This window comes from Sorex fumeus, unplaced genomic scaffold, assembly GCF_029834395.1.
Source record: "Sorex fumeus unplaced genomic scaffold, SorFum_2.1 ptg000063l, whole genome shotgun sequence".
NCBI classification, from domain to species: domain Eukaryota; kingdom Metazoa; phylum Chordata; class Mammalia; order Eulipotyphla; family Soricidae; genus Sorex; species Sorex fumeus.
The window spans coordinates 82,039,056-82,051,829 of NW_026606120.1; the positions used below are offsets into that span (position 1 = coordinate 82,039,056).

Genomic DNA, 12,774 nt, shown 5'->3' on the forward strand with positions numbered 1-12,774 from the left:
GAACCGGGGTGCACACAAGGCAGCCAGTTTCACCCCTTTCTCTGCGCCTAGATTAGTTTGCTTGGGGTGAGTAAATTGGTAAGAAAAATTCTCAGCTAAAAAAAGCTAACAATGCCCCTCTTATTAATTATTGCACATGCCAAATTTTAAAATAGCAACGATTTGTTATTTAAAGATTGAACTGAGCTGGTATTTAACTTGTAAATGCTAGCAGGTGAGGAGAAGACATGGAAATAAAGGCTTGCTCAGGAAACAGAAACAGTGCCTATTCTTCAGGGAAATTTCAAGTAGCAAATCGTTAGACTTGATTATAAATGTAAAGGAATAATGTCAATGTGAAAGTTGAAGTGATTTCTCTCTTGTATCAGTAAAAAATGAAAGATCTACCAGCTAATTGTGAAGACTACAAGCCCTTCTGTCTTGGAATCTAAGCGTATAAAAAGGGTGCTTCAAAGCAGACCCAGGGGGGCCCAGAAAGACACCCTAAGAGCTTAAGGTGCTTGTCTTGCATGCTGCCGACCCGGATTCAGTCCCTGGCACGACCATCACATGGTTCCCTGAGAACTTTTGGGAGTGACCCCTGAGAGAAGCCAGGAAGACGTAAGGCCCCCAAACAAACAGATGCTCAAAGGAAGTAAGGAAGAACAAAACTGAACAGAAAAGAAGCACAGACCGGGGAGCTGGCGCAAGTGGCAGAGCACGTGCCTACCCTGTGTCGGGTCCTGAATTTGAGCCCCGGGTGGCCCCCAAGTACCATCACATAAAACCCCTCCATGAGAGCAAAGATCCCACCACGGGACTCTGGGCCCTGGCAGCGCCCAGAGTGGTGGCCACACACTTGGCCTGAATCCAGTTGTACTCTGTCCGATTTTGTTACAGTTTTTGTCTTACACCCAGCTGTGCTCAGGTCTGACTCCTGGCGCTGTGCTCTTGTATGTGGCTGACCTGGGTTCGATCCCTGACATCCCATATGATCCCCGAACCCTGCCAGGAGTGGTTTTCGGGTGCAGAGCCAGGAATAACCCTTGAGCATCATCAGGTGTGACCCCAAAGCAAAACAAAGCAATAACAACAGAAAACAAAGAGTTAAAAACAATCACTCCAATTTTAATTAATGTTTATCAAGAATTTCTAAGTGTTTAAACACTACCTTTGGGAAAAATGTCGAAAATATCCAAGTGTAGTTCAACATTCTCTGGTTATTTTAATGAAATTGTCTTTCGTTTGAAAATTGTAGACAGCAACTAGTAACGTCCTCTCTGGATACCACGCAGAAGACTTAGAGGAGGGTAAGTAGGAATGCCCGCATGATTTTTGGGTAGCTTCGATCCTAGATTTGCTTTTTTATTGATTACGGGCAAGCAGTTGACTGAGTTATTTTATGTGTAAGAGTGGATAGATAGACCATAAGGGTTTAACTTTAAGATGTTTCAGTGAAAGAAAGCAAGGTTTCCTCTGGACTCTTTTCATCGAATCCTCGAGTGGTGGAGTCTTAGGAGAGTATTCCAGAGCTCATCCACTTCACCATCAGCTTCCGGGTCGTTTGAAGCTTCCTTCCTAGCAGTTTGCAGCTTTCTTGCATATTGCTCTCTCTCTCCCTCTGTCATCTCCAGACAGTGCAGTGATTGTTTTGGTGGAAGTTCTGATCTGTAAACTTGAGCTGTAACTGGAGCCATGAAAATCTTTGAACTCTCATCTTTATTCAGGGTAGAGACAAGAGTCCAGCCTTCCCTCAGTGCTTGCTGGGCAACTCTGTAGGGTTCCACTGTTTTCCGGTAAAAAACAACTTCTTAGGCTCTTCTTCATCTCATAGGTGAGGAGGTTGAGACTTAAGAAGGAAGGCTCAGGAGTTTTCCCCAAGTCACGAGGCTAGTGAGGGACCAGGTGCAGTTTTAAGTTCCATCAGACTGCATCTCTCGCTTGCATCCACTCTCTTCCCCCTCTCATTTACTTTCTACCTGGAGGAAAGACTAAGAGTGACTCATGGGAAATAGGAATTGGTGTGAGGGTGTTTGAAAATATCACTACTGGGACCGGAGCAGTAGTACAGAAGTTAGGGTGTTTGCCTTGTGTGTGGCCGACCTGGGTTCAATCCTCGACATCCCATGTGTCCTTCAAGCACCGCCAGGAGTAATTCCTGAGTGCAGAGCCAGGAGTAACCACGGAACATCTCTGGGTTTGACCCAAAAGGCAGAGTGTGTGTGTGTGTGTGTGTGTGTGTGTGTGTGTGTATCACTGCTCACTCTCCATAGTCTCTAGTCTTCTCTCTGGAACCTGTTTTTATCTTATTGAAACCTTTTATTTGAATCAATCAATGCTCATTGTATCATTGTATCTAGTAGTAAACAAATTCTTTTTTTTTTTTTTAATTTTTATTAGTGAAACACCATGAGGTATAGTTGTAGACTTACAAATTTCTGTGCTTGGATTTCAGTTATACAATGATCAAATACCCATTCCTCCACCAGTGCCCATTTTCCACCACCATGGATCCCAATATCCCTCCCACACCCCATACCCCCATCCCACACTGCCTCTGTGGCAGGGCATTCCCTTTTGTTCTCTCTCTCCTTTTGGGTGTTGTGATTTTCAAAAGAGGCATTGAGTGGCAATCATATTCGGTCTGTAGTCTACTTTCAGCATGCTTCTCCCATCCTGGGAGGATCCTCCCAACACCCTTTATTTGATGCTCCCTTCTCTATCTGAGCTCCCTTTTCTCCTAGCATGTGTGGCTGGCCTCCAAGCCATGGAGCAAACCTCCTGGTACTAATCTCAGCCACTCTTGGGTGTTAGTCTCCTATTTTGTTACTTTATGTTCCCCAGATGAATGCAATCTTTCTATGTCTATCCCTTTCTTTCTGAGTCATTTCGCTTAACATGATACTTTCCATGTAGTACCACTTGTATGTAAATTTCATGACTTCATCTTTTCTAACAGCTACATAGTACTCCATTGTGTAGATAAACCAAAGTGTAAACAAATTCTTAGTTTCTATCAATAGTCAAATTTTTTTTAGCTTTCATTTTCAGTTTTACAAAACTATTACTTTATATAGTAATATGCCAGGCAAGTCCTGGGACTGAAGTGCCCTTACTTGGTACAGCGATCTTTTCATTCTTGTCTCTCAGTCATTTATTTGTTTGTTTTGCGGCCACACCCAGCAGTGCTCAGGGGTTACTTCTGGCTCAGCACTCAGGAATTACTCTGCTGGTGCTCAGAGGACCATATGTGATGAGGGGGATTGAACCCAGGTCAGCCGTGTGTAAGGTGACTACACCTTACCCATGGCCCCAGTAACCTTTTCATTCTTGAGGCAATGCCTAAGAGAAACATGGCCTGTGCTTAGAGATAATAAACGTTCTCCCACTCAGTTAAGTTGTCAGGTTAGAGAATGAATTGAATGTGCATCATTTGCTATGAGGGAGTTAAGAATAAGATGGACTGGAGTTAGCCATTGGGTAACTGCTTCTTCGTTGATTTCTACTATTACCTGGTTGAACTCATTTGCTTGGCAGATTGCTTTTTTTGGTAGAGGGGCAAGTATCCCATGTCTTTCTTCACATCATCTGGGTAGAGGAGGTGTAGCAGTTCTTACCCTGAAAGCTTCCAATGCTAATACGACCCTATCCTGATTACTCTCTAGGATCTTGTAATGGTTGGCATTTCCGCCCGCCACCCAGGGGAGTCACCTGCAGTGAAGAATATACGTTGTGTAAAAGGTAATGTGAATTTTTTTTTTTAAATGTAGGAGTACTGCTATTTATTCAGCCACTGATTAGCTGATTGAATTGGGCATGAACTCCACCTTACTTTTTTTTTTTTTTCATTTTTTATAATTTTATTTATTGAATCACCGTGACAGTAGTTACAAAGCTTTTGGGTTTAAGTCTCGGTCATACAAAGAAACACCCGTACGTTCACCAGTGCCCATTCGCCACACCCCAAAACCCCAGTATACTTCCCATCCCACACCCTCCTCCTACCTGTGGGGCACATGATTTCCACATTCCTCTCTCTCTACTTTGATTACATTCAATATTTTGACACCAGACCCACCATTATTGTTTGGGATTTTACCTTAACACTCAGATCTGCTGAAAAGCAACAGTAGACAATTTGTTTTCTATTGTTGGTTATGAATAACATAACATGTCGCATGGCTGCAGTAGTTGCTGCGTGATTTTGAAATTCCAAATTTTAACAATTAAATCTGGAGGGATTTCTGCCAAAACCTGCTAGGTTCCGAGATTTGTTCCTGAGTCTCTGGGATCATGTCCGTTAAGCAGCTTGATCAGGAGCCAGAAAGGCCGTTTGTGGGCAGCGAATCGGGGTCTCATTGGAGTGCGGAGGAAAGAGCCGACTCCACCCCTATCCCGTGAGGCCCCGCGTTTCTCATCACTGGGGGCCCAAATCTGACTGTCCGATGGCCTCTGGAGGATGGCGGCCACTAAGCTGCCTAGGGGAAGCAGGCGGAGGAACAGCACCCTTTCCCCCCTGGAATGGCCCAGCAACAGTAACCTACTGTAGGGGTCTGGACGCATTTCTGCCAAAAGCCACTGGGTTTCGAGATTTGTTTCTGAGTCTCTGGGATCATGGCCGTTAAGCAGCTTGATCAGGAGCCAGAGAGGCTGTTCATGAACGGTGACTCGATGTCTCGTTGGGATGGGGAGGAAAGGAAAGGGCAGGCCCCACCCCAGCCTGTGAGGCCCTGCGTGTCTTGTCATTGCAGGCCCAAACCAGACTGTCCAATGGCCTCTGGCAGATGGCGGCCACTGAGCCGCCAAGGGGGAGCAGGTAGAGGGACAGCACCCTTTCCCCCCTGGGGTGGGATGGCAACAGTACAGTACCCTTTCCCCCCTGGGGTGGCATGGGAACAGTAACCTACTGTGTGGTCCACACGCATTTCTGCCAAAGGCCGCTGGGTTTTAAGATTTGTTTCTGAGTCTCTGGGATCATGGGCGTTAAGCAGTTCGATTAGGAACCAGAGAGGCCATGCCTCCAATTATATAGCTGAGCTGGAGGTGGTTTGTGGGTGTGTCTTCCACATACCTATCTTTTGGCCATTTACTTTCTTGGTAAACTTCGCCCCAGGTTTTTGGGGTCTGGCCAAAGGCAGCAATTTTGGGGTATCTGGAAGTCTGAAGGCGCCATCAGGCTGCTGATGCACTCACCTCACAGGTACAGATTGACCTGCTGGTGGCACCATACCCACCGGTAATGTGAATTTTTAAATTTCAACCAACAATTTGCTTTTATTCAAAGGGCAGTTCATTTTCCTCCACTTTTTGAGAAGTAGTAATTCAAATCCAAAGATGCTCCTGTGTGAAGGAAGGGGCCTGCTGGCCCGTGGAAGATACGGTCTATGGCCTCCCCCATGCTGGCCCATGCAAGTGCAGAGTGTTATCCTGTGCTGTGGTCTGCAGGCAGCAGGTTGAGACCGCTGCAGACGGTGATTGAATCAGTGAAGGGTCCATGGACAAGCGTTGCTGATTTTAAGGGATTTCAACATCTCTGGCTTGTGGCAGTGGTCATGTGGTGTCTTGGAAACAGTTCCCTGCCAGATGCCAACGTATGACTGTGGTCACGTGTTGGAGGAGTCAGCCCAGGAAAGCCCTAATTCCCGTGCTGTGCAGCTGGATAGTGGTTGAGTAAAATGGTTTCTTTCCCACTTGAAACAAAAGCCATATTGGCTATTATCATGAAATAATAAAAATCAAAACAGTATTGTTGAATCCTTGAATTACACAAACTGAGCTAGATGAAGACTAAGCCTTGGTGTTGAAGTCTTCTATAATACTATTTGGATTATGAATGTTTAATTGCTGGTCTCCTGTTTTCATAGAAAAAAATTTTATCTGTTATGGTGATTAAAATGGAGATTACTGAAGCTGGAACGATAGTACAGTGGGCATTGGCCTTGCATGTGGCCTATCTGGGTTCGATACTTAATATCCCATATGGTCCCTCAAGCTCCCTCAATTACCAGGAGTAATTTCTGAGTGCAGAGCCAGGAGTAACCCCTGAGCATTGCTGGGTGTGACCCAAACAGCCAAAACAAGCAAACCAAATTTAGATTACTTTATATAGGGCCAGAGCTATAGCGTAGTGGGAAGGGCATTTGCCTTGCACGCAGCCTGACCCAGGTTCGTTCAATTCCTCCGCCCCTCTCGGAGAGCCCGGCAAGCTACTGAGAGTATTCTGCCTGCACAGCAAAACCTGGCAAGCTACCCGTGATGTATTTGATATGCCAAAAACTGTAACAACAAGTCTCACAATGGAGATGTTACTGGTGCCTGCTCGAGCAAATTGATGAACAATGGGAGGACAGTGACAGTGACTTTATGTAAATGGAAATAGAGCATAAGATAGATGGTAAGGTAAAGGTAAAGGCCCTCCCGTTGATCGTCGATTTGCTCGAGCGGGCCCAGTAACGTCTCCATTGGAGACTTTGTTGTTACTGTGTCTGGCATATGGAGATACTCTCGGTCGCTTGCCGGGCTCTCCGAGAGGGGCGGAGGAATCGAACTCGGGTCGGCCATGTTGGCCGCTTGTAAGGCGAACGCCCTACCGCTCTGCTATCGGATTATTGTTAAACTATTTTCATAGCTTTTCTAAAAATTTTTTTCATGTGATACTTATATGTAGAATTTGAATCTATAAGGAGTAATTTTCAAAATGTGATGATTTTTATATAAAATAGAAGGAATGATTAAAGTCACTTTTATAAAAGTGAACTCGTCATGGTTTTGGAGGGGAGGGATAGGGCCTGGGCCACCCCTTGGTGTGCTCTGGGCTTGCTCCTGGCTCTGCTTTAGAATCTCCTTCTGGTGCTCAGGGGACAATATGGGGTGCCAGGGATTGAACCGGAGTTGGCTGCTTGTAATGCAAGTGTCTTACCCGATAGCCTTGTTTCCAGCCTCTCCAGCCTTTTTCACAAGAACTAGTAGCTAGTAGAATTTAAGTATAAATTGTTATAACTCTAGATTGCTTCTGATAATAAAGTTTGACATGTAATTTTGATGTTTGAAATGGTCCAGACACCAGATAAAGAAACTAATTAGTAGATTTGAAAATCCTCTTACTTTGTTACTGTAGGATAACACTGTTTTGTCCTTCCTCAGGTAGCTTATGTTTATTTGGTCACACCCATCCCAGGGCACTGAACTTATATTATAAGTTAATATTGCCTTTCTCCTCTACTTATGTCTTTTGAATAGTTTACCTAAAAGCAATGTCCTTTCTGTATGGGCACAGGAAGACAGTTAATATTGTGCTTTGTAACTTGTGAGTTGATTGACTCCAAATAATATTTACTCCTGGGCATCTGCTTTCTTGACTCAGTTGCCCTTAGTTCCTAGAACTCCAAAAGCAGGGTCCCGATGAGGGACTGAATGGACCCAGGGCAAGCTGTGAGCTACCCTGGCATCGAAATGGGCCAGGCCAAAGAGCCACGATACTCAACTATAAGTTGAGGGCATGATCGTGGACAAATGCTGTCATGATCCAGAAGTAAGTAATGACGAGACTAGGACCCTGCTGGAGCTAGGAAGATTAACCTGGCCTGAGGACTGCGGAATGTATAGTGAGATGTTCTCAGGAAGAACCAAACTAAATTTATATCTCTTACTGTGCTCATACAGAATGACATTGCTAGAAATATTAGAAGTAGATTTATTACAACTATTTAAGTAGATTACTAACTGAAGGAAGAACACACCCTTGTTGGGATCCCACCCTTGTGCAGATCTCCTAGTAATCTGGAGTAATCTCTTTAGATGAGATTTTATCTTTGAGTTAATCTCCTGGAGGAGTGGTCTTACCTCTCTCTGTTGATTTGTTAATGTTCAACCCACCTGTGTGTCACCACCTTACATGATTGCTATATAAGCTAAGACTGTAGGCCCAGGCGAGGGAGATCCAGAGTCAGAGCGAGAGGGGCTCAAGTTTCAGAGAGATCCAGGCCACACACAGGGCTCAAGAGCGCCGAACGTGGGCGGTGAGAAAGAGCTGTCCAGAGAGCCCGCGAACACACAACCTTCAGTGTGCTTAGATTTTACAGAACACAGTATTCTTCAGAAGAAATATGAAAAATATTTTAGTCTGGATAAGAGTATAAAATCTTGGATTTTTTTGTTTTTTTATTTTTAATATTTTTGCTTTTTTTGGGGTCACACCCAGTGATGCTCAGGGGTTGCTCCTGGCTCTGCACTCAGGAACTACCCCTGGTGGTTCTCGGCAGACCATGTGGGATGCTGGGAATCGAACCCGGGTCGGCAGTATGCAAGGCAATACCCTACCTGCTGTGCTATTGCTCCAACACCAATCTTGGATTTTTTAGAAAAATTTTTTTTTTTTTTTTTTTTTTTTGCTTTTTGGGTCACACCTGGCGATGCACAGGGGTTACTCCTGGCTCATGCACTCAGGAATTTCTCCTGGCAGTGCTCAGGGGACCATATGGGATATAGGGAATCGAACCCGGGTGGGCCACGTGCAAGGCAAATGCTCTACCCGCTGTGCTATCGCTCCAGCCCCTTAGAGAAATAATTTTAAATTAGTTGGAAGATAATTTTGATTCATTAGGACAACCTTATTAGAAAGTTTTAGCTATTGTTCGAAGCATCAGATAATTTAGTAAGTTTAATTTAGTTTTCAGTTCTTTTTTTGGTGAGACTGGTGGGCCATACCCGGAGATGTTCAGGGGTTACACCTGACTTTTTGCTCAGCAGTTACTCCTGGGGGTGCTCAAGGGACCAGATGGAAAGCCAGGAGTCGAACCTGGGTCAGCTGCACTCAGGGGACCAGCCTTACCTATTGTAGTATTTCTCCGGTCCCTAATTTAACTTTGGTGTGTATAATCAATAAAAACTTTCTGTGCATTCATTTTTGTGTATGTTAACCATTTGGTGCTATTTTATTATTTTTGATGTTACTTTATCAAATATATGTTAACTTGGTGCTGTCATTCGTTTTCTATTTTGTATTATTTTACATTAGCTGAAAAAAATTAATGTATCTTATTTCCAGTTTGCTTTTTATAGCCTAATATTTCTTTTTTCTCTCAGAAGAGTTAGTATTTTTATGTTTTGAGTGTTTAAAGATTGGGTAGGGGTCAGAGAGACACACACAGCTGATCCCAGTTTGAATCTCAGGTACCGCGTAAGGTTCTCTGAGCACTGTGGGGGTCTCTTCTGATGAGAGCGAGAAGTAGCCCTTGATGAAATCCCACAGCCTGGTGTGGTTCTCCCACCCCCCATTAAAAAAAGGGACAACGTGGCTAAGATTTGTAGTTTCGCAGGGCATTTAAAACTTGCAAAAAAGTAATCATAGTCTTGTGTTTGATGTGTCGTGGACCCCTGAGTTATCAGTGTGCTTTTCTGAGTCGTAAACATTGAGAAACCATTTGTTCTGAATTGATTAAAATACTTCTAGAAAATTAGTAGTCAACATTTTCAATGAAACATAGGTAACAGTAACGTAGAAAACTGTGGAAACATATCCAGAGGTGCGAAGCAGAGACTTAGAATGATAACTTCATGATGTATTAAATTTCTTCCAGATTTAAGTTCATACTGTGGTGCGTTTCCTTGCAGTCTTAACAATTTTGGAAGCAGGGTATACCTGTGTATGAGGAGTGAGGCCACTTGATGTCAGTGTTGCTTTAGAAAAACTCTCCTAAGAGTTTTTCTCTAATCGAATTGCTGTAACTGGAAGGAAGTTCCTTTTTCAATGTCTTTATTTTTGAGGGTGGGTGGTGGCTGGGAGTATCTTGTATACCTTTGTGTCTCCTGACTTCCCACGAAAGGGGTCAGTGTGTGTGAGAGTCAGTGTCCAATTAAGTGTTATAAGTGGCCCCCAAATCTCCCCACTCCATGTAAGGCGGAATGATAATCCCGCCTTTCCGAAGAGGAAGGGTTTGTGTTTGTCACTGACGAAGTCAAAGGGCAGAGGCTGGAAGTTCATCTTTTGCCAGTACCAACAAAATATATGGTAAAAAGAGTCTTTCCTGTTCCACTTAGATTTTTAGAGCAAGGAATCTGTAGGTATGGTGCCCAGTGTACTTCAGCACATTCCCAGGAAGAACTAGCAGAATGGCAGAAAAGATATGCTTCACGGTTAATAAAGTTGAAACAACAGAATGAGAACAAACAGCTGTCCGGCTCCTACATGGAAACCCTGATAGAAAAGTGGATGAATTCGTTGTCTCCTGAGAAAGTGGTGAGGAAATGAAACAACTTTTTTTTTTCTTTATTTGAAACAATTGATCTTGTTTGAGTCTTGGCTTTCTTTCCTGCTGTATTTTGATTCAGTTCCTTAGCTTTTAGATGAAAGAACATCATTTTTTTTTTTCACAGCGTTTTTAGCAATAGCCATTGAGCCACTTGCTAAACTTACAAAGTAGAAGTAAGCTATTTGTTGGGGGATTTACAGGTATTTCATGAATTTCTCTTTCTCAAGGGAGTTTTTGCTGCTATTACTTTGGTTGATTTTTGTCTTCTTTTAATGTGAACGGCTCTTACAAAAATAATTAATGTATAAACATCTTGCTTTTGTAAGCAGTTCTGTCATCGTCTTTGCTGTTGACATTTATTTGCCTTGGCAAATGTTTTTGTGTGTGCTTTGAGGAATCCAAACTTAACATGGATTGCTCTCTGTTTTCAGCTTAGTGAATGTATAGAAGGAGTCAAAGTAGAGCATAATCCTGACCTCTCTGTTACTGTCAACACCAAAAAATCTCACCAGACCTGGACCTTTGCTCTCACGTGTAAGGTAGGAGTTTTGTGTTAATTAGAAAATGCAACGTTTTCTTTTTCTCCTTGAAAAGTTAAAGCTTTTTATTTTTTTTAATCTTTGCTAAAATAGCATTGAATTTGTTTCAATCTAAGTATACTTTATGTAGGTTCTATGTTATACTAAGCCTCATTTCCATATTTTGATCATTAAAGACACAGCTTTTTTGATTTTGTGAGAAAATCTCTGTAGGTGTTTTGATGCTGCTGATATGTTTGTTTGATAAAGAGGTCTTGGGTAGTGTCTTCAGAGCTTGCAACATGTAATAGGGTTTATGGCTTATAAATAAACATTAAATTTTTTTTTTTTTTTTTTTTTGCTTTTCTTGGGCCATACCCAGCGATGCTCAGTGGTTACTCCTGGCTCTGCACTCAGGAATTACTCCTGTTGATGCTGGGGGGATCATATGGGATGCTGGGATTTGAACCCGGATTGGCCGCGTGCAAGTCAAATTACCTACCTACTGTGCTATCGCTCCAACCCAAACATTAAATTTTTTTGTTTGTTTGGTTTTGTCTGGTTTGGGGGCCACACCCATCGATGCTCAGGGATTACTCCTGGCTATACATTCAGGAATTACTCCTGGTTATACCATATGGGATGCCGGGCATGGAACCTGGTTTGGCTGCATGCAAGCCCAACACACTACCTGCTGGACTATTTCTCCAGCCCTGAATTTTTTTTTTAAATTAAAAAGAAATTGATTTAATGAAATCACAAATTTGCAGTATTGTGTTTTTAACATTTTCTAAATGCTTCCAATGTTGAATTAAGTGTTGAAAATTTAAGATTGAAGCAGAGTTAAATATTTCTGTGAATATGTGCAGTGGAAATGTTTTAGATACTTTATGGTAGTGTTTCTTCCACTGTACCATCTGCATATTGGATTATAAAATCTGGGAACATTTACCTTTGGCCTTGAACCCAGCCCAATGCCTCAGAGAAAACCTGGCTAGATAAAATTTTACGGGCCACCAGTGTGCAAAGTTAGACACTCACTTTTCATAGAGGGTGGTAGTTTTTGCCACAATAAGTGATGAATCATCAGAGAAAGCTTGAAGACTAATGATGTAGCATAAATTTATAATTGTTAAAAAATATTTTGACTCTATTGAATGACAGTTGACATCAGAATTACTTTAACAACTGATTTTTTAATGATTCTGGTTTTTTTTTTCTTAAATGACTTTGGAGCACAATTAAGTATCGTAGAAGCAAAAGCCCCTTACAGAAATATTTTTATTGAAGAGATCATTTACATGCTTGTACTCATCGGATTATTTTAATTTTCTTTTAGCCTGCAAGAACACTTTGTCGTGTAGCATTGCTCTACGACGCACATCGCCCTCATTTTAGTATCGTTGCAATATCTGCTGGAGATAGTACTACCCAGGTGTCGCAAGAAGTCCCAGAAAACTGTCAAGAATGGATAGGAGGAAAGATGGCCCAAAACGGATTAGATCATTACGTGTACAAAGTCGGGATAGCATTTAACACAGAAATATTTGGAACTTTTCGCCAAACCATAGTTTTCGACTTTGGATTGGAACCAGTACTCATGCAAAGAGTAATGATTGATGCAGCTTCTACAGAAGGTAATATTTAGACGTTTTCCCCCTGATAACGATGTATTAAAGGCATTATAGTAAAAATCTTGAGAGATATTTATTGGCCTCTTGATGTTCTGTGGATAGGGAGGGAGCAGTGAGTTCGCCGACTCTGCCATTGGGTGGGGTTAGAATGACTGTTATTTCTGCTGGCTCTCGACAGGCCTCAAGCAAAACTTGCTTTGAGGTTTCTCAGACCCGTGTGCGTGCATAATCAAGTCTCTTGGCCTACCAACTGCGTTTTCCAAGCAAGGAGTTTGAATCACAGTCAAACCTTGAACTTTTGTTTGGGGAGAATGCGCTGAGGGTCACCATCAACACACCTTCAGTGTCTGCCTGCAACCATCCATGTCACACCACCCATCTTTCTGTGGTGCC

The 12,774-nt window shown here is 42.7% G+C and overlaps 1 protein-coding gene across 2 annotated transcripts in view; it reads left to right on the plus strand.

Annotated features, from left to right (window-relative positions):
- The window catches only part of HELZ (helicase with zinc finger), a 183,524-nt gene that overhangs the window by 49,778 nt on the left and 120,972 nt on the right, over positions 1 to 12,774 (plus strand). For both annotated transcript variants that reach the window (XM_056127342.1, XM_056127343.1), the window contains exons 8-12: positions 1,238 to 1,289; positions 3,645 to 3,720; positions 10,018 to 10,216; positions 10,661 to 10,768; positions 12,087 to 12,384. In XM_056127342.1, coding sequence (XP_055983317.1) covers positions 1,238 to 1,289; positions 3,645 to 3,720; positions 10,018 to 10,216; positions 10,661 to 10,768; positions 12,087 to 12,384 — 733 coding nt within the window. The remainder of the gene's footprint in view (positions 1 to 1,237; positions 1,290 to 3,644; positions 3,721 to 10,017; positions 10,217 to 10,660; positions 10,769 to 12,086; positions 12,385 to 12,774) is intronic.